We start from the raw sequence: 22,580 nt of genomic DNA on the forward strand, positions 1-22,580 counted from the left end.
TTGGAGTTGTTACAGAGATGATTTTACTGTGCTCAAGTTTATTTTCTGGAGATGGTTGCATTTCAGGGACTGAGGGAGCTATATTGCTGCATTTATAACTACAAAATATATCAAGAAACTAGAAATAATTTTTAGAAGCATGATGCCCCAAACAGAAAGCAACCTAAAATCCACCACTGGTAATACGGGTAAATCAACTGTGGTTTATTCATATAATGAAGCGGATAGACTTGACCCTAAAACTGCTCGTTTCAGCGATAGGTTATCACATTATCAGACAAGTCTCTGTATCACTAAAAGGTTTGATATCAGATTTATCTGTGTAATTAAAAATGAAGTGATAATGAAAGGGTCCCCCACTGTTTTACAAAACAGTGTGGTGGTCCTTTGATTCCTGTGGTAATGACATAACAGTCTGCAAGAAATCCCATAGCTGCCTCACCGCCACTTGGACAGCTGTTCTGCTCACAATTCCAACGACAGTCGGCTAGAAACCAGGAAGTTGGGCAACACTATGCTCCCAGCGCACAAGAAGAGAAGGGTGAGTTACTGTGTTCCCCACCTCTGTCACCATTTAGACACGGGATTGTGTAAACCCTGCTTCACACGGAGCTAACCTCCACTACCAAACCAGGAGGGAACCTCACAATTCTTGATAATCAATCATTTTAAACAAGGTATACAACCCTTTTCCTTTAAAATTTAATAAGATATTTGATACAAAATATTTTTTTACATAAACATACATTATGGAGCAGATTAATAAAACAAATACTCTGAAGCCACCTTCAATTTATAAAATAGAATCTACAGATTCTTTTGAAGTCTCTTTGTGAGGTCCTATAATCCCAACCCACTGTCTGCTCCCCACAGAGGTAACCACCACTCTGAAATTTGGCAGTTGTTACCTTTATCTTTCCTCCTTTTTATAAATACATGTGTGTCCCTAAATAACAGCTTACTTAATTTTGCTTGTTTTCACTTGATTCTAGGATAGAACACACTTTAGGTTTTCTTCCTACCTTTCAGGTTATTCCACCTCAATTTCCTTGCTCTTCCAGTCTTCCAAATCTAGGCATGCCCGGACACAGTCCTTAGACCTCTTTCCAGCTAAATTAATGGGTGATGACCAAGTATGATGGTTACAGACAGGTGTATACATGGTTTTAAATGCCACCGATAAGTCCCTCTTCTGAGCTGACCTTCCGTATCTGACTGCATACTCAACATACTCACTGAATGTCTAATAAGCATCTCAAAATCAACTCATCCAAAACTGAGACTTCGATCTTCTCCAAAAATTTTTTTCTTCTCCAAAAAATGGAAACTCCACTATCTTTTTTTTTAATTTTTAAATTTTACTTAAATCCAAGTTAGTTAACATATAGTGTAATAATGGTTTCAGGAGTAGAATTTAGTGATTCATCACTTACATATAACACCTAGGGCACATCCCAACAGGTGCCCTCCTTAATGCCCATCCCCCATTTAGTCCATCCCCCCACCCAACAACCCTCAGAGTGTTCTCTGTATTTAAAAGTCTCTTCTGGTTTGCCTGTATCCTATTTCATTTTTTCTTCTGTGAGATTAGAGAGATTGTTTGGAAAAGTCTCATACTATATCCATGTGTCTTAATCTCTCAGTCATCCACATGGAAATTATCCATACAAAAGAAAAAAAAGGCTTTTCTTTAATTTCTGTTTCACTTTACTCAGATCTACCTTTCAGTTTGCAAATTCCCCCTTTGGCTGAATACCACTACTATTCAAGCCTTCCATCTTAATTTCTTTTTTGTTTTTAATTTTTAATGTTTATTTCTGAGACAGAGAGAGACAGAGCATGAGTGGGGGAGGGGCAGAGAGAGAGGGAGACACAGACTCAGAAGCAGGCTCCAGGCTCTGAGCTGTCAGCACAGAGCCGGATGCGGGGCTCGAACACACAAACCGTGAGATCGTGACCTGAGCCGAAGTCGGACCCTCAACCGACTGAGCCACTCAGGCGCCCCCTTAATCTCAATTATTACATTTTGATTTCTAAAAATTCTATTTAGCTCTTTTAAGAATGTATCTGTTCATTTTTTTGATAGCTTTTTTCTTATATGTGTTTTAAATAACTTTTTTATATCTTTAAGTGTATCAAAACTTTTTGTATTATGGACTTGAAAATTTAATATTGACGCCTTTGCAGATGTGTGTTTGTTTTTTTTTTTTTTCTGTTGACTAGCGACTAGTGTTGGTTTATTTTCTGTTCTCTGTGATTAAAAATTTTTTTTTAATGTTTATTTTTGAGAGACAGAGAGAGAGAGACAGAGAGAGAGACAGAGAGAGAGAGAGAGAGAGAGAGAGAGTGTGTGTGTGTGTGTGTGTGTGTGTGAGCGGGGGAGGGGCAGAGAGAGAGAGAAAGACACAGAATCTGAAGAGGCTCCAGGCTCTGAGCTGTCAGCACAGAGCCTGATGCAGGGCTCGAACTCACAAGCCATGAGATCATGACCTGAGCTGAAGTTGGATGCTTAATCCACTGAGCCACCCAGGCGCCCCCCCTTTTTTTAAAAAAAATTCTTTAAAATTTCTCTGTGATTTTAGATTGTGAGTTTAAATTAGTTGCCACTCTATTGGGGGGGGGGGTTCTTTTAAGGACTGGATTAAGGGTACCTTTCTCAAAGGATGATTTTTGTTTGCTTTTGTCAGGCAATGAGCATTCCTGTAATGAATCCTTTTAAAATACAAATAAGCAACACAAACTATGCAAGTACTGTAGATTCAGGTACTAAACCATGTGAATGGTAGCCAGTGGCTATTAATGTTCAAGAAAACCTTAAAAAAAAAAACAAAATAACTCGAGACTAGCCAAGGCTGAAAATGACTATTTGCATCTTCAATTTTTGTTTTGTTTTATTTTAGTTCACTTCAGGGATCCTGGTTTTATGTGACGTGAACTCTTGATTTGTGTCCCAATTATCCACAGGCCCAAAGTTTTATACACATTCTCTAGGCTACAGTGATCAGTATAGTCTCCCAGATTTTGCAAGTTTCCAAGCTTCTCTAGAGATAAAAGTTTTAGCAAGCATCACAATCACCCAGAGGATTTTCTAGAACACAGATTGCACGGTCTTTGCCACAGTCACTCAACTCCGCCGTTGTAGCACAAGAGCAGCTACAGATAAGACATAAACAAATGTGTGTAGTTGTGTTCCAATAAAACTTTATTTACAAAAATATATATCAGGCCAGGTTTGGCCTGGGGCCATAGTTTGCTGACCCCTGTTCTTGATTGATGTCCCTACTCTGTTCCTGGTCACAAGAGGTTCCTTTTGCTTTCTTGCAGGCACAGCTAGTCATTTAAAAAGGTTTAAAAAGGGGTGTCTGGGTGGCTTAGTTCGTTTAAGCGTCCCACTCATGATCTCAGGGTTTGTGAGTTCTAGCCCGGTGTTGGGCTATGGGTCGGGCTATGCACTAACAGTGTGGAGCCTGCTTGGGATTCTCTCTCTCTCTTTCTCTGCCCATCTCTCTCTGTCTGTCCCTCTCCCCCCCTCCTCCCTTCCACACTTGTGTGCACGTGTGTTTTCTCTCTCTCTCAAAATAAATGAATAAACTTAAATTTTTTTCTAAAGGTAAAAGGGTTTAAAATTATTTTACTGAAAATTTCAGAGGTTACATAGCAGAAAATCTTTCAGGATCTTCATTCTAACATATTGGCAGAAATAGAAGTCCTGCATTTAAATTTCTACTTGTTGAAAGAATTTAGGGCAAGACTTTTCTAGTGGAAACGATCTTCCTTCCCTACATATCCAATCTTTTTAGTAGTCCATGAAAAGTTTATGATTAGGCTTGGTTTTTCTGTAGAGGCTTTTTCTACTCTCTGCCCCTACGGAACATACTTTTCTATTTCACTTGGCCGGCTACCTACCTACCCAGCTACCTACCTTAACTTGGCTACACCCTGAACTTGCCTTGCTGTCTCATTCCTGCATGACTTTGCACATACTTTTCCATCGTCCAGGTTTGCTCTCCCTTCCCTCCCCACACTAAGTTTGTAAATTCCTGTTATTCCTTCAGCCCTCATTAGAAGTACCTCTTCTGTGAAGCTCTTCCTCTCCAAAGCTGCTACTCTGTCTCATGTGTGCCCTCTAATTATGCCTATTATTACACCTATTGTACTCCACTGCCATTGCTAGTTTTCAAGAATGTCTCCTTGCTAGGCTATGAGAAACAAGGATGGGAATAAGTCTTATTTATCTTTAAATGACCAGTGCTGGGTACATGTTTTTTACTCAATAAATTTAACTGTTTACTTTTGAAAAATTGAATAAATGGCAAAGCAAATGAATGACTGTTTAGGGAATGGGATTTTAAACAAACCACTTGTTTAAACCCTTAAGGTTTTAATCTATCTCAGTAATCACTGGCCAAATTAGAACCTCCTAAACCCAGTCTTGTTCATTATCCTGGTTAGTCAAACCAACATAAAGTCAGGAGTGAAACACACAAGGATGTGGACCGCTGCATGCATCACACCCAACCAGCAACAGGGAGGCCATTTATTGTCTCTAAAATAAAACAAAAGACAAAGTATTTTGTTTCTCTTTTATTGCAACCCATTGCAAGGTCAAAAGATTCACGGAAATATAGAAACTACAAACTGGGTGAATTTCCTTTATCCACTCAAAAAGACATTAAAGACAAAGGACCAGAATTTTTCACTACAGCAATATATTTCATAGTCTTTATTCTGAAAATACTGTTGACATTTTGGAGAGGATACAAAGCCCTGCATTAAACGTGTTCACATATATTTATGACATTCTAAGCAAAACAAGAAACTATATTGCCCAGAAATCATTTTAAGCCTCATTTCAAAGCATCTAATGAGAACACATTCAACAACCATCACAGGATCACTCAAGGTGATGTTTTTTTTTTTTTTCTGGTTGTTTTTTTGAGATTAATGCTTTGAGGCTGGATATGATGTTTCTACAGATTTCTACAAATATACCAAAGCAGTTTTCCAGGTTATGTTGCATCAGGCTTTCTGGATTAGTCAACATCTTAAAGAATAAGTGCAAGTTCCCCACCCCACCCCACCCCCAAGCTAAAGCATGTTATAGTGCTGTATTTGAGATTCAAACAACGCAACGTTATAAAAAAAATCAATTTTACACTTCTGAAACCATTTGACAAGCAAACTGTAACACTCTAAAGATGACAACTTTGAACTGAAATGGCACCATCCATATCATCAATGGCTCTCCCTTCTTTTTTTTTTTTAACTATTTAAAATATAGTGTGACGTATATAAAAATTAAACTTTTGCTTATTCACTCAAGCTACTATTTCTATACATACTGTCTTATAAATTAGTTTTGGATTAAAAACCAGTTAAAATATTGTGAATTAAAATATTTTTCAGTGGTGGGGAAATGAATATGAAAACGATACTATTTGATGTGCAAGATGAACTCTTTTATTAATAATAAACAGTTTTTAATCTTACACAAATTGTATTCCTTTCAAATTAAATTAGTAATCTATCTAGTGATGGAAAAAATACCCTTGGTGCTTACTAAGTAGATTTTCTTAACTGATTGGGATTAAAAGCAAAACAATGCCACATCAGAAACATGTTGACGTAATCAAAGGAAACAGTGTTTACAAAAAAGGAGTCTTTATAAATAAGTGAATAGTATTTGAATGTAAAGCTATATTTTGTTTCTTACAGCTAGTATCATTTTAGCCATATTGGGGCTTACAGAAAGTGAAACTCAAACCTTAGTATATCTGTTAAAGACCAAAAAAACCAGTTATGTCCACATTGGGGGAGAATAAATAGCAAACTCACAAGTCAGGGTTTTATATCTAGCTCTACTGTGAAAGATAATCACTCTTTAGCTTAAAAAGGCTCCCTGTGGTCTTGATTATAAATCTAGACACAGGCAAGTTTACTTGAGCCTGAGTCCCTACTATGAATTAATTGTAAAGATGTGTGAAATCAAAACACATATTCATTTACTTATCGATATTGTCTTAACTGAAAGCTGGCAATCTTTAAACAAAGAAATGCTTATTTCTGACAAGTGTAAACAAAATCTTAATGAAAAGACTTTCTAATTTTTCCTCTTAACTCATACATTAACCAGCAATAGATCTTTGCAGTAGCACAAGAACTATTCAAAAATAACATGCATATATCCATAAAACCTGTTCTAAAGCTCAAAGCAAAGCAAAGAAAAAAAAAAAGAGAGAAAAGAAAAAAAGAAAGTAATAGGAACATTGTCTACTTATATCTCACTCATTAATTTTCTATTCATGTGACTACCTCCAAATTTCAGAAATACACGTTCATAATTACCAAAATTAACAAAAAAATAATTAAATGATCGGTAGGGTTGTTTTTAAATAACTGCGCACTATTAATTACATTGGTGCCTTTAATGTGGAGAATGCTAAGGTTAGCTCCAAATATCATTAAAATATATCTGGACCAGTTACTATCCATGAAATAAAAGCTAACACAACGTTAACACAAAACTTCACTGAAATATTCAGGACTCAACAGAACACATTTGCAAAATAATGAATAATTAACTTTTGTGAGCTGGCCAGGGGAGTTCAGATCGTTGCCTCCATATAAAAACTTCACAGAAGGCTTAATTCTCTCTAGTCCCTACATCATCTCCAGATAGCAAGTTGACCATCTGTGGATACAGTGAGTTAGGCAGAGCCACAGTGGATGACATGTCTCCTCAGTGACCTGGAGGAAGGCCCCCGTGTCAGAAATGGTCTAGAAAGAAACTGCCCTGGAGTTGTGTACGCACGCACGTGTGCATGTTTATGAGGGAGTGTAAGAACGTATATGTGTGTACGTGCTTGAAATTTTGCAGGGTACTGGTTTCCTGGTTTCCAATTAGTGCAACATCACTTCTGGTCTGGTGATCATCAGAAGTGCACGATTCTATCCCATCAAAAGACAAAACAGTTGCATTTATTTTGGGGCGTCTTCAAAAGGCAGTAGTTAGAAGCTCAAAATAATAGACCGATGTTTTTTTGGTTCTACAGGAAGAAAAAATTTTTAGAGAAACAAGTCTTTGAACTTAAAAACTAAAAGGTGTGTGTGGCTTTTGAAATCTTTAATTTTTAAGGAAAAAAAAAAAACCCAGCTCACCTGGGAACAAATAGCAATTGCGCTTATGCTATGCAGTATGCAAACAAGACACAAATATACACACTCGGGTACACCCGTACACGTGGAACAGTTAAAACCCTTCCAAGGGATCGCCTGCCCCAAATCTCCTGCTCCTCTCCGCCCTGCTGACTGATCCGGGTGGACCTACACGGGAGCAGGAGTGTTAGGAGGAGGCAGCAGACATGTTGGGGGTCCAGCCCATCTGATAGGCTCTCTCCAAGGTCCTCTTGCAGTCCTGCAGCACGGTGCTGAAGGTGATGTGGGGGTACTGCTGCACCAGCTGCTCCACTGTCACTTCATTGACCTGCAACCAAAGAAGAGCCATCGTCAAGCACAGGACGGGACGGCTGAGACCGCCCACTGCCCGTGTCCTCTGACTGACGTGCTAATAATGGTGGTAACAGGAACTCTCACCTCATTCCCCGTCAGCAATGTGAGCCAGTGTTCTGTGAGAAGGTATGTGTCCCTTTTTGCCTGACCTTCCCAATTTCCTGAGTACTACATTCACCCTCAGGGATTTTTTAAAGAAGACATAGGATATCAAGAAATCAAATGTGTTTTCTAGAAGCATAAATGATAGCGACTTGTTGAGATCTTAACAATGCCTACTGAAAAGCTAGTGCCTGGGAGGAGAGGCAGCAGGGAGATAGCATTCTAATGTGCATTTAGCTACATCATCAACCTGACAGCTTTTTTAGGACAAAACTGTAGAGTGGTAGAGAGGATCCACAGGAATCTAGATGGAAGTGTTGGGGGAAATGTTTATTTTTCTTCCCTTTAAATGTTAAGGCATTGCAAACTTCAAGTCCCTTTGTGAAAAGGGCTGAAATGTGAGGAATCAATAATTAAAACATACATGGCTGGCAGGTCAGGGATGGCCCCAATAGACCTTAACCATCAAAGATACCACCTTGATTCTTGATTAGACAAGGCAATCAGACAGGCCTAATTAAAACTAACACCTTTACAATTGCTGCGCTGTGAAGGGATTAATTTGTCAATTATTTTTAAGCTGATTGCAGTTCATATCACACAAGTAGACAGCTTCCTTCATCCTTTAGATAAATAAATGATTAACCTAAGAACCACAACTTTTAGGTAGCTTTATTTAAAATCTTTATTGAACACCTGGGCATTTTCAAATGCATCAATATTTCATTTATACTGAGTAAGGTGGTCTGAAAGAAGGTGCTTATGATACATAATTTTGTGCTCCCTCTCCATGTCTGTCCATTCTTGAAAAAGATCAGGACCACCAAGAAATGCCTAAAACAACATCAAACCCTTGCTTTTTGCTTTGAAAGCCTGCCTAGAAGTATGACGACCATGACATTCAGTCGTCTACACTTTTCTGAGATAACATGATGTTTTCTGGGTGATTTGGAAAACTGTTATATATAATCTTTTTTTTTTTAAATTGAGAATTGATATTTCAACATTGCACTGATGATACTTAATCTGTCAGAACACCTCTCTATTCAAGACTTGCTTGTATTAAATCAACTTTCACTCCAAATTCAACCAAACCATGTAGTTAATTCTTTTTGTGATAGTTATGATGTATAACATTGTTTTCAAAAACAAGAAAATCATTTAAAGTAAAAAAGAAAAACTGATATACAAATTAGAGTTGAGAATATGAATTGATGGCCTTAAGAGGATTCTTATGCAACATTTTTAATTTTTTAATTTAAATTTATGATCTAAGTTTTGCTTGGGTTGAGGCAGCCTAAGACAGTACACTTAAGAAGGCCGTGCGCCGTCTGGCTCTATGTATCTCGGTAGCATATTTTTGATACTCCAGTCACCTGACTTAATCCCAGATGATCAAACTGTCCAAGTTCTTTCTGGCCTCAGGGTCTTTGCACATGCTATTCTCTTTACCTGGAATAGTTTTTTACCCACTTCCCCCTAAAAGCCCTCTCTTCATGTCTACTTCCTACTTACTCTTGAGTTCTTAGCTTCAGTGTCATTTCCCCAATGTCATTTCACTGCCCTATCCCTGCTCCCCCCCACCCCAAATTAGGTAAGGCTTTTAGGTTATTTACTCTTCTAACACTGCCCACTTTGTCTTCATAACACTTATAAAGTTAGTTTATAATTACTTAATTTAATATCTGTTTCTCCTGCCCCAATGTACAATCCACAAGAGCCATGATCATTTTGTACCCACAAGTCAGGCCTAGTTATTAGTGAAAGAATGATAAAAAAAAAAATACCAAAAGGCAAGTAAGAAATGGAAACTCAAGAGCAAGGCAAAACCAGACATTAAATACTAATCACACAAAGACCGATTCCCTGAGGAACTCTTATTTGGCTCAGGAATTCCCTCCTTCAAGAAACCTTCCCGAAGCAAGCCTATCTCCCAGAAAGGGTTAGGTACCCCCTTCTCTGTGCACCTGTGGTGGGCACCCTGCATGGTTCTTTCTTTTATTTAAGCACTCTCACTGTGTAATCATCTCTTTACTTGCCTATGGCTTCCACCTGCATAAGTAGAGCCTCTGGGGACCAGCGACTGTCTCTTGCCTTTAAGGCTGTCAAGCTGTGTGCAACGTAGAGAAGAAAAATGGCAACTGTGGTTCATACCATGGACTTGAGAGTCGACCAGAAACAGGTTTGAACCCTCATTTCACTTTACTTCTTTAAGATTTAGTTTCCTCAACTATACACACAGGATAAAACTACTTAAAAGTAACAGGATTGTTGTAAGGCTTAAGTGTAATGATATGCTTAACACTGTGACTGACTTAAAAAGGTCCCCAAATGGTAGCTCTTATTATTAGAGCAGGCACTTGGCAAATGGTTATTAGGTGCATGAGTTAATTAACGATATGCTAGGGTGACTGATTCTCTGTCGTGATGCTCCATATTGTTCAATTTCTGAGATATTTCAGAAGTGAACCTTGGTATCATTAGTTGTAGTGTTCAAAATAAAATAATCATAGGGTGAGAAGTAAGCTTTAAAACATACATCATATACAGGAAGAGTCTATTCTACCTTATTGGTCTCTGGAGGTGATTCCAGAACTTTCCTTAATGGAACAGTGCAGGTTTTAAATATCTACTTTCAGAAAATCCTCCCTTTTCTTTACCTGATGTTCCCTACTTTGCTGTTAGGTTACCTTCCTCCCTTCTGTCATAAACAAACCCATAAGGATGCAGTCTCATTAAGAAAGAACTGAAGTCATTTGGTCAGACAGGATGCATGGCAAGGGGAGAAAGTCCAGACCACTCAGTATTCAAGGAACAATGACCAGGAAAACAGATAACAGAAAACCGAGAAGAGAAAACATTTAAACCCACTGTAAAGATGGGTACTGTCTTCTGTGCTGCCTCTTTTCTGATCTACATGTGGGCTTGCCCAAAGTCCGATACCTAGGGATTGACAGGCAATCTGTTTTCGAGGTCCAATTTTTAAACACAGAAAAAAAATATCTCTATGTGATAACTGTTTTGTGGGAAGACAGATACAATTTACCTTAAGCAAACTGATATATAAACATAAATTTATGAAGTATATAAATCAGGGGATAATTATTCACTTTGGTAAAGGCATCCACGGTCAGGTTAACTGATTTTCTCTGCCAATATTGTATATATACTTTGATTTACCAAAATTCAATTTACCTATTTCAGTTGCCTAAAATAAGGTATACCCATAGCTGAGAATACAGAGTATGTTAGGCCTCTGGCTTTCAAAGGTTATGGGCAAGAATAGACAGTAACTTGGTTTTGTATAGTTGAATTAAACCAGCAATCCTCTGTGGATATAATATGTCTTCTAAGTAATCTTTTTGCTAACTGTGCTCTGTAAATTCTAGAAAACAAAGCAAAGGGGAAAATGCAAATATTCCATTTTAGAGTTTTGTTGGGTAGAAGCTATTCAGGGGAAATACATGTGTTCCCACTAGGGAAGTTTCTATCTTTTACTTATAGTGTCTCCTGGCGATACAGTGTGACAAATTTTATACTAAAGCTATTTTCATTTACTCCTCAGAAGTACAAATTATGCTCACCTCTTTGTATAGAATCCATAAGCACTTTGGTGCCTTAGAGAAAAAGTTCAGCGTTAGACACCAGGAGGGTCCAAAGCATTTTAAATTGTTACGCCTACATACACATTTCTGCAGACATTTTGTCATGCACAACTCCACTTGCTAGAATGAAAGGAACAATTCTCTGTTCCAACTCATAAAATGTGTGTAATATAAAAAAGGAACATAGATTAATTTTTTTACATTTCTCCATGATCCCTGGTTTTCTGTATTCAATTTCTTTTCCTCTTGCTGAAAACCATCAACGGCAACTCCTATATTACACTTGAGATTTGAAAAATGCAGCCTATCTTCCTAAAGAAATATGCAGTGGTGTCATTTGAAGAAATTACTGTGATTAAAGGAAAAAAAAAAGTGTGTACCACAGGTTATTTTTTAAATATAAGAAAGATTGGATTTTATAGTTCTCTCCAAAGACTGCATAACCATAATTTACATTTTCAAAATTATTATAACTCTTTTCAAGGTAGTAGCAATTTGTCTGGTATTTTAATCTATTTTGAGTTAACATCTATTAGCACTTTTTGAAAATGTGAGGTAAATTGCTATGCTAATTAAGGTAAATCATACCATAGTTTCATTCTCTTCCTGTTACTACTATGGAAGGATGAGAAGAGACTCTTCGAGCTTCGGAGATTCAGTTCAAACAATCTCTCTAGACCATCACACTCATTCCTTCACCTTATCAATACTTTCCCCAGAAAGTTCCAGCTAAGTGCAAGCCCAAATCTGAAGTATCTCCCCAATGATACCTACCATTCAAAAATGCTATTTCTGATAAAATTTTCAGAAAAAAACATTTATGTGAAGTGATTATTATTTCCTCTTTGTCTCATGTTTTAAAACAGGACACGTTTCTTGTGAGGGGGGAAATATTTGACACCTGAGTGTATGAAACTCACATTCATGAATATAATAAACCACTTAAAATCACTTTTTAAAAAAATCATTTTTTTTAAATGGAGAAAGTTTCCACGCAAAGGTGACCACTACTGAAAATATCAATAACATTAAAATGTATTACGCTATTGCTAGACTGTGTTTCTTGACAGCAAAGAGTATTTGAGTCATCTCTTTGTTTTCAGTCCTTTGCCCACTGCCTGGCATATTCTCGCCCCCATTAGATTATGAGCTCATGAGATAGGAGTTTTTGTTGGTTTTGTTCACTGCCACATCTCTGGCACCTATAGAATGCCTAGCACCTAGTAACTACTCAATAAATATTTGCTGGCTAAATTAATGTAGTAGTTGTTCACTGAACAGGTACAGAGTAAACACAAAAGCACGAATTAGTTCTGCATCAGAAACAGTGGACATAACCTCACCTTGTTCCCAGACTGTTCCCACTACAGGGGTAGCAGTCTCTAAAGTCTGGGCATTATGGCAGCTCCAAACTCCTTTCATCCTTTGAAGTTCATACCTAAGGCGATTCTCTGTGTTACTCTCCTTTCCAACCGACATCACCGGGCGCCTCTTTCCAGATGCACCTTCCCTCGGGTTTCCAATAATTTGGCACAGGACACCAAAGTAGCTCGTGCTGGTGGTTCAGTAATTTCTGCTGGGTCATTCTGCTGTCAGACAGTACTAAGGAAAAGCCTAGGCCATACTGGAGTTAAATGAGGGCAGCCTTCCTTACTGGAGATCAGTGACACACTAGACTGGATGGATAACACTAAGAGACACGTTACTGGTCACTAGATATGAGCTTGTTTCCAAAACGTTGCAAAAACCCACTTCTGCTTCCAGCGTCAGTGCCCTGCTCAGGGCGGCAGGCCCAGGTGGGCCCCACAGAGGATTCTGAAATTTTGTGACATTTAACATGCCTTCTCATGTCACAGTTATCTGGAGGCAGAAGGGGAACTGTGGGCAGATCCCCTGACTCAAAATGATGCTACCTCAAAATAATGCTACCCAATTTCTTGGGCTTCAGAAATTCTACCTGCCTTTACTGCTCCCTGGGGGGGCAAATGGAAATCCGAGGAGCTTTTTGTTGCTATCGTTGGTGTTGTCATCACAGTGACGTGTGGCATTTGTTGTCCCAGATAGCATGAAAATAATACTGCAACTCACAGTACAGTCCCGGGCAAGGAAGAATTCTTCAAACCAAACTGTCCTACGCCCCCCACTGAGAAACACTGTGCTCATCAGAATGAGGCACTTGTGTGGTAGGGGATAAATCAAACACATTTCTTCTCTTCAGCATGGTTTACTTTGGCAAAAAGTTGAACATAATTTGTTAATTCTTCACCATAATGACCAATAAAGGTAAAACGAAAGTATGCCTCCACTCTAGCAAGGAGGGAATGGGAAAAGTATTCAATGAACATCTACTATTTTCCAGGCATATACGCATTAATACTCCTTATTTCACATGAACTGTGGCTCAGAGAGGATTAGTATTTCACACAGGGTCATGTACCTTGTAAATGGAAGCTAGGATTTGAATCCAGGACCCCTAAGCAAAGATGTTCTCTGCACTGTGCCATGTTGCCTTGGCACACAGGTAACAGCGAGACGCAGGAAGTGCCATACTGTGGCCTAGCTGATCACCTGGCCAGTAAACTGTTCACTGACATCCCTTTTCCATCTATGGTACAAAAAATGATTTCAATTTACATATAAGCACATTTCAAAGTCCTTTACAATGTCTTCAAAATGGCTGCTCTGTGGGAATGTAAATTATAATAGATCTCACTTTGCTTGTGGAATATTCCATGGTGCAGCTGTGGTTGCATGAGACTTTGAAACATGATAGAAACGTGATGAAGCTGCAGGACTAACAAGGGACCTTCTGGCAGGGCAACTGCCCATGACATAAACAGGCATTGCTTTTTCTCCAGTCTCCCGCCCATCAACACGTTTTTCTGTGTCCCAGACAGAGGTAGAATGGCCAACTTGACAGACAAGGTTCTTGACCCCTTGGGGCAAGAAAAATGGACAATTATACCGGCAACAGCAAAGCTTGAGGATTGATTTCTAGGGGAAGTGCAGGTTGCTGTGGACAGAGGCACCTGACCTTTTCCAGGAGAGCTGGAAAAGGCTTTCCAAAAGAAGGAATATTTAATTGAACTTCTGGACAAGGAAGCATCAGCCTGTGTACACATTTGTTAAATACACACATATTATTCAGGGAAGAAAGGAAACCCATTCATGAGCCAGAATAAACCACTAATCTGTCCCTTACTTTGTAAGCTTTGTAAGGTAATGTTTCTCCAGCTCATCTAGCAAACTCAAGTGTATAACTTCAGTAGTTCTTGCTTCACATAGCTCCATTTTGAGGAAAGGGGAGTGAAGAAAATGGATCCCCCTATCTTCAGGTGGGAAAAGTAAGGAACCCACAGTACATCTGTGAAGGGGCTGCAAATAGCACATTCAACTCCTCTCTCCTAATTCAGGGCTCTTGCCCTCACACTGGTCTGTCATTCTTCACAGACTCCCTGGGCAATGTCACTCACTGCTAACAGCCCCAGAGGCTGACTCCTGGCGGCCCAGAGGCAGAGTGTTGTCTGTCGGGCAATACGCCTCCGGAATCTGCTTCTCTCTGAGTTTCCTGGATCTGGGAAACTGTACTGGCTATCAGTGGAACCCGGCATTCACAAGGTGTAGCAAAAGTCATCGCAGACAATGCATATTCGAAAGAGGCCCAATTGCTCTTTAAGCAAGTGCCCACTGGCCCCGAGATGGGCACATATTAAAATGGATAAAATAAGGGTAATGTGAATTCTAGTAATATGTCAACTTTGCATGTAAATGAGATGAGTCATCTAAGTGCAGTTTAAAATATTTTAAATAGGACACTAAGAAAAGAATAAAACAGCAGATGATACATTGATTTTCCCAGGACCCTGCACAGCCAACAACATGCAGCAGGCTCTCTTTGGGGATTCTATTTTCTTCCCTTCACAGAGGGACTTCTCTTGTCCCTGCTTGGGTGACATACCATGTCTTACCTATGTTTCCCTATGTTAGAACAGGGAGGTCCAGGACACCAAAAATTTGGAGGGACTTTTACACTCTCTTACTTCATTCTCTTCACACTCTTTCTCTTCAGCAGCAAGGCTAAGCTTTCCAGAAGTCTGGAGGAGGATACAGCAGTAGCTCAGTATGCATGAACAGGCTGCAGGCAGAGCCCACAATGAAGATTAAGGGTCTTTCCCAGACTGGTGAGAGCTGTGAAAATGATTCTAGGTGTGAGCCAAAGCACCTGCTCTTTGTCTCTACTCAACAGTCAACTTCGTATTCCTTTCCTTCCCTCTGTCTCTCTTAGTCAAGCCAAGGCCCTTCACCACAAACCCCATAGCAACTCAGACATAACAAATGTTTGATACACATTTATTGACGTGGGATGAGTTAAACTGTGTCTGCAAACAAGAACACAAATAAGAATACAGTGGATCTCAGCATAATTGCTCACTAGAATCACCTGGGGATCTTTTTTAAAAAATTTTTTTAACGTTTTTTATTTATTTTTGAGACAGAGAGAGACAGAGCATGAATGGGGGAGGGTCAGAGAGAGGGAGACACAGAATCTGAAACAGGCTCCAGGCTCTGAGCTGTCAGCACAGAGCCCGACGCGAGGCTCGAACTCACGGACCGCGAGATCATGACCTGAGCTGAAGTCGGCCGCTTAACCGACTGAGCCACCCAGGCGCCCCATGGGGATCTTTTAAAAACCCCAGTGCCCAGGTCATATCCCAGACTAACTGTACCTGCATCTTGGGGAAGTGGGACCCAGGCACCAGTGTTTTTTAAAGTACCCCCCCCTACCCCAACCCTCCAGGAGATTCCAATGTGCAGCTTGGGCTGAGACCCACTAGGTTAAAGCTTTCAGCTGTGAAGTTCCCAGAGGGCACAGGTGATTTCTGCTCCTGGGAATATGAAGGCAAAGTCTGAACTAAGATTATCTGAAGACAACAAGTAAGCACTTGTCTCCCACGCTGCCCTCTATATTAAACTGAGTCAGGGGTTCTGGAGAAAAGAAATGGTTGCTCCTACAGCTTATTGGCCCATCTTTTTACAAATACTCACCCCTACCCGAAACAAAAGGTATATTCTTTGAATGTGGTAAAAACAGACTGGCTTCCTGTCACCATTGGTCTTGGATCTCTAGTTGGGCACAGCCCAAGGAGGCCACTTCCTGAGTTTTCCAATAGCTAATGGAAGGGAAGATTCCCCTAAACTCAGCTGTACATGGATGGATGTAGTGTTTCCTCAAGGGACCACCCATGAGGTGAAGGACAGGGCACACATGACTAAGTATTTAATATAATTTTAAGAAGAAAAATTGATCATCTTATTGGAGACTAAAAGCTACCTGTTACATTTGGGAGTCAGGTGTCTACAGGCCACCCACAATGCACTATGCTTCATGCATGAACCTCCCTGAGGCCTTCAAGGATGGATTTTTTTTTTTAACAGAAAGAGGTAAGAAATATTACTCTTGGGTGGTAAAACACTCATCTAAAAGTCCCAAAGCATAGAAAGAGACAGATACTGAGAATGCAATGAACCTGACAGAGGCAGGCTCATAAATTCAGTCAACTTTGTCAAATGCAGTCATTCCATTTCAGAATCTGCAATGATTGGAAGTGCTATGCTCTGTCAATATCACAACAGGCCTGGCTTCATGCTGTCTCTTTTTCATGAGATGTGGGTAGCCTGTTAACACTAGCATTGCTTTCTATTCACTTGAATTAGCACAGTGAGGAAGCAGCAAAGAACCTGGGAGGATGAAGATCACAGAAACGCCTGCAGTGTTAAGTGAGAATCGGGGCTCGCCAACCTGAAGCCTCTAATTAGAGATTAGTGTGACAGGAGTCCAACAACCAGACTGTCAGAGAGAAATTAGTGACATTTTCATTCCGTTTCTCCAAGCAATCCTCCACCAAGAAGGATGTTTCAAGTCAAGTGTAAGCTCTATGTAGAGCCTTGCATAGGGCCACTCTGAGGCCACTGACCGCTGGCCATGGAATTGACCTAGTGCACAAATGCATACATTTTTTAGTATAGATTTGCATGTGCGGTACAGATGAGAACCAAAGCGGACCCGTGTGGGACATCAGGATGGAGATAGCTACTTGGTGAGTCATCTGCAATGCTCTAAATGGTTCAGCAAAAGATCGACTATTTGAGAAAAACTGGGCCCATAATAAGATAATTAATGTAGTCACTAACTGAGCGGTAAGTACAACATATTTATAGAACACATCTGGGTGTTTCTAAATTAAACTCACAAAGTTAAGCTAAAAAACACAATCGAGAAAGAAAACTCTCAGAACTAAAAATGTCTTCTTGTATGCTTAATGGCTTTCTTGATTTCAGTTTTTATTTTCTTACAGAAAGCCTGGGGCGGTGGTAATCACCAGTGGACACCTGACAAAAAAAAATATCTTTCTAAAATGGCATTTGCCATCAGGTAGAATTTATGGATTTGACCTGTTTCCTAAAACAAATTTATTACCAACAAAAATTTATTCTGCATAAAAGTGATCTGTAAATCTGTAGATTAAAAAGCCTGAAAACAAGTGATATTTCTGGTTTTCAGAAGAGAGACTCTACATAAATCAGAGAATTCCAGGGTTAGGCTCTGAAGGATGCTGAGTCCAATCACACAGCAGATGCCTGAACTCAGTCTGTGACTGTCCTGAACCCCAGGGGCTTTCAGCTACACTCAGAATTCCCCAGCTACAGGAAGCTGGTGTTAAATCCAAGGTGTTACCTTTCTAATTTCCCTCTGTCCAGATACTTCTTATAATCTATAAAATTATCAGGAGGAAGTGGGATCTAATGTTTTTCAAACTTGCTTTTAGCTGTACAATACTTCTGCAAACCAGAATAATAAATAAATAAATACACAAACCAAATAAGTAAACTAAATAAAAACAAAGCAATAAAAGTGGGGTTGCTCTGGCTGAAGTCAGTTAGATGGTAAGGACCAGGCACCCTGCCCTCTTAGCTGCTCTGTCATTCCCAGAGACTCTGAGGAACCTCCTCAGAACCTTGGAGCTACACAGAATGCAGATAAGAAACACAATCCATTCATCCATCATCCAATACATATTTGTTAGGTAACTGTTATGTATCAGCCCCTATGGCTGGGTCTGGCAATATAACAGAAGGAGAAATCCATGGATCTTACAACCTAGTGAGGAGGAGAGCGATGGGGATGAAGAAGGTAGGAATTCACCACCACATGGTTCTTGCTTGCAAATGGTCCTTGCTTGCTTCATGTAAGAAAGTTTACATGCGTTAACTCATTTCTCTCCATAGTCTATGGGATAGGTGTTATTTTTATTCCCTCTTTACAGATGAGAGAGGCAGTACGGGAGATGGAGATAGAAAAGCCAGGATTGTGGTGACATTGAAGGCAAGAGAAAAGCGTTCTCATGAAAGAGGGCATGGTTACCATATGCGTGCAGCTGCTAAGGGATGAGACCAATTGTGGACAGAGAAGTGGCTGCTGCATGTGGTGACAAGGAAGTCACTGGTGATGTTGAACAGACTCAGTGGCGCGATGAGGATGGAAGTAAGGCTGTAAGGAGTGGTGAAAAAGGAAGGATGACTGTTCATAGTCCATCCTTTGCAGAAAGGAGTTTAATAGGAGAGTGGCAGAAAATAGAACTGTAGAGGAATGCAGCTGAAAGAAGTTGTGGGGTCAAAGCAAGGTTCTTCATGTAGAAGAAATATACTTTGGGGTACCACTTTCAAAAATTAATTTGCAGTCTTACTGCATTGTAAGTGCCCATTTGCTGGCCTGTCTCCCCCAGGTGACTCCCCTACCTATGGGGTAGGAACTGCCTTGTTCGCTGTTTTTTCTGACCCGTCTCCTATCACCGCGACTGGAACCCAACAAGCACACTCAACAAATATTTCTTGAATAAATGGCCAAAATAGATAAAAATTGGGAGAGGGGAAGGAGTTTGGGTTTTTTCTTGAAAAACCACTTGCCAAATAAAACTTTCACTGCAAACCTGCTCCTGGATGGCCAGGTTTCATGTGCGGGCTGAGTCTGTTCCTTCCCAAGGAGTCCCTCAGTCTCCTGAGCCACTGTGCGCTGTCTTTATTTCTATTTTGTGAAGTCAGGTGCTAAGGAGTTCTGGGATCTAATCTGAACCCTGTTAAGAAACTGCTGTTACCTTTTCTGTTTCTAAATTAGAAAAATAATATGATCCTGCAATCTAATTCTTTCATATAATTACTTAAGCCAAATCAAAGTTCCAAGGAGATTATTTACTACAAAGCAATGAGTTTGCCTTTAGGCAAACTCCAACATAACATTCTATTCCTCCAGTATTTGGGGAACAGTAGGCCCTCTGCTTTCTCCTTTCTAAAAAAAAAAAAATCATACATCATTCCCATAATAGAAGTGAGCAAAATATAAGCAGCTCCTTACAGCAATCTCCCTTAAAGCATTCTAGGTTGATGTCGATTTTCCTGAAGAAGCAAACCAAACAAGTCCCAGCCTGCACACTGAGTGGCCTTCTAACTTGGCAAGTCTTTACTCTGTTTACCCCAAAGGACTGAGACCTATTGGTCTCTGAGTTTCTTCCTCCTTTATAATAAGTGGAATTGTTACTTAATGAATTTTAGCTACGATAAAAATAGATTCTATTTGTTTCTGAGAATTGCTAAGTCTCGGGGCCTGGTGCTTCTCTGTAAGATCTTCGCATGTGAATTTCTATTCATGGCTACAATATCATGAGCCAGGTAGTTCATGTCATGGTTGAATATCACAGACCAGATTCTAGAACAGATACGTATATATGAATAAATATAATAGCACTAGCAGTGGACATTTACTGAGGGCTTGCAGCGTGCATGACTTTGGGCTAAGTGCTTTATTGCAATATCTCATTTAGTCTCATGACAACCCTATGGAGTAAATACATCCCAATTTTTCAGATGGTGAAACTGAGGCTTTTAGAGATTAAGCTGTCCAAAGTCCACAGGCAGTCAAGTGAAGTAGGTAGAATGTAAAAACCCAGCAGTTTGACACCAGTGCTTACCAGTTTAACCTTTGCCATAAAGCTGTGTTTCTTGGTTTAATGCTTAAATACAGGGAAGGCTTTTCAGGTGCCCAGGATTGGCAGAAGAGGAGACGGGAGCGCTTCGCCACAGTGCGGTTGTGAGGTAACCTCTGAATTTCAGCTGATGTGTTTTTCTGTTTCAATTACCAGGAATAATCAGGAGAGGGTTGTAAAAATGTGTTTTAAAGTGTTCCTATGCGAAAATCACCTGGAGAAACTGTTTTATCAGCAAAAGGAACAAGATGCTGATACTTCAAGCAAAGGACTTCAGTTCAGATTTTAGAGCCCCAGCCATGCTGTCACCATTTTTCATCTTCCCTCTCCCTCTGAGCACATGACTACGGGCTGTCAGGGCAATGGTTATGTCGCCTAGGCCTTGGGCTGCACAGTCTAACACAGGCAAGACCGCTCCCACCTTATCAGCACAGGACGGTTTGTTTCGTTTTGTTTTTTCACTTTATTTTCTTTGATAAGGCATAAATTTTCAATTCTCAGTTTTGGCTGTGGGCAATCTGGAAACAGCTGTGCATGAATGGCAGGGAAGAGGGGAGTCCCTGCAGGTACACACTTTGTTTCATGGCTGAATTGCTACCCAAACAGTCCTGGACACAGCGCCCCACAAATTATTTTTCCTTTAAACTGATTTTTCCAGTTAGTTCTGTGTATTAGTTACAGAGTCCTATATTATTTTCCCCATAGGGCTTTCCTGCTCCTGATTCCTAAACAAGCTGATAAAAACTCCATTTTCTCCACAGAAATATTTAGGTTGTTGAGGCTTTCTCTTACCATAATTACTTCCTGAAAAATGCAGTGGTCAATTTTTCCTGAATATTTTTACATTAAATTGGGCACACAAAACTTGGCCCTTGATATTTGAAGGCTGTAAAGTAGATTTCTGGCTTTAAAGAGATGACTGGTTTCTATTACTTGCTTTCTGGGTTGGCTTCTTATTGATTTGATTAAATCTCCCTACCATTTAAATGAGGAACTCTGTGTGAAAACAAGAATTTCTTATGACCTGAAGAAATCATTTCTTATTGAAAGAAATCATCTGTTTCACTCCTCGACTAAGTACTTCAGGAATTGGAGCAGGTGAGGAGAAAGGTCTTGGCAATGGTAGTTTGATGAGAAATGAATTAATTCGATTATTTCCATGGTGTGGATCAATAATAGTCAGCCTCGCAGAGGCCCCTGGCCTGAAGGCAGCTGGATAATCAATAGGATCACACAGAGGCTTCTCCTCCCCCAGCAGCCTCTCTGATCTTTTCTGGGCGGACTCTTCACGCCTGTGTAATTCTAATTTATGTCAACTAGAAATCAAAGAAATTCCAAGAGGCTTTGGTCATAGGACATTGGGGTGGACCTTTCAAAATCTATTTGCGTCTATTCCTTCAGTAATGTGGCCCCCACAACCCTCCTGGCGCCTCTAGAGGCCAAGGAGAAGGAGCCTCCTCCCAACAGAAGGGCAGCTACCTGGTCCCGGCCTAGGCAGAGGGGCGGCGTTAGGTAAATCGAGGTACACTTTCTCCTTCCTATCTACAACTCTCCAGGGACATAAGAACAAATAGGCTTTTTAAGCCAAATGCTTTGCCAAGAGTGGCTCCCTCAATAACGCTCTTTAATGATACCCCAGACGCTGGCATTTTCAAATCAAATGAACAGTGTGTAAAATTAGTTCTGCATGAAGTTTAAAAAAAAAGAAAGAAAGAAAGAAAGAAAGTGAAAGGGAGCTTTTAAAAGCTCCAGCATTTCTTCATCCAACTGCTTTTCACAAGGGTTTGGCATTTGAGAATTGCTACATTTATGATGTTATTCGCTGCTCATAATTCAGGCCCTCTGTCTCCGAACTTCTGTATTAACACACACTGCAGAGGTTTCCACCACGACTTTTTATCACCGAGGTTTCCCAAACCAGCCAGGCTGCCTCTGGCGAGGTCTGGTTTCTCAGCCAATGCCATGCCACTGGGCTCCCTCCCTTCTCATCAACCCTGTTACCCCAAACATTTTTCATTAACCTTGAACATTGCGTTTCCATTTGCCCTACAGCTTTCCCATGATTTTTTTTTTGTCCTTTTCAGTTTTGTTCTCCATCCAAACGGCCTTGTAAGAAATGAGGAAAATATCATATTATGAGAAGAAACAGATCTATATGGACTCTAGAATTCTACAGAATATTCTATTCTAAGGTTGTGAAAATACTCTCTGACCAAAACCACCTACTGTCTATAATTGTGGAAAGCAGAGTAAACATATCACTCTTATTAGAGAGTCCCGTTGATTATACAAGCAGTTTTAACTAAATCACCAAATAAATGCGTGT

General features: G+C 39.9%; 1 protein-coding gene across 2 annotated transcripts in view; it reads right to left on the bottom strand.

Moving 5' to 3' along the window:
- Positions 1-4,569: 4,569 nt before the first annotated feature.
- FBXL17 (F-box and leucine rich repeat protein 17) overlaps positions 4,570-22,580 on the bottom strand; it is a 496,901-nt gene continuing 478,890 nt past the window's right edge. For both annotated transcript variants that reach the window (XM_042944694.1, XM_042944688.1), the window contains one exon: positions 4,570-7,483. In XM_042944694.1, coding sequence (XP_042800628.1) covers positions 7,343-7,483 — 141 coding nt within the window. In that variant the 3' untranslated portion in view covers positions 4,570-7,342. The remainder of the gene's footprint in view (positions 7,484-22,580) is intronic.

This window comes from Panthera leo, chromosome A1, assembly GCF_018350215.1.
Source record: "Panthera leo isolate Ple1 chromosome A1, P.leo_Ple1_pat1.1, whole genome shotgun sequence".
Classification (NCBI taxonomy): Eukaryota; Metazoa; Chordata; class Mammalia; order Carnivora; family Felidae; genus Panthera; species Panthera leo.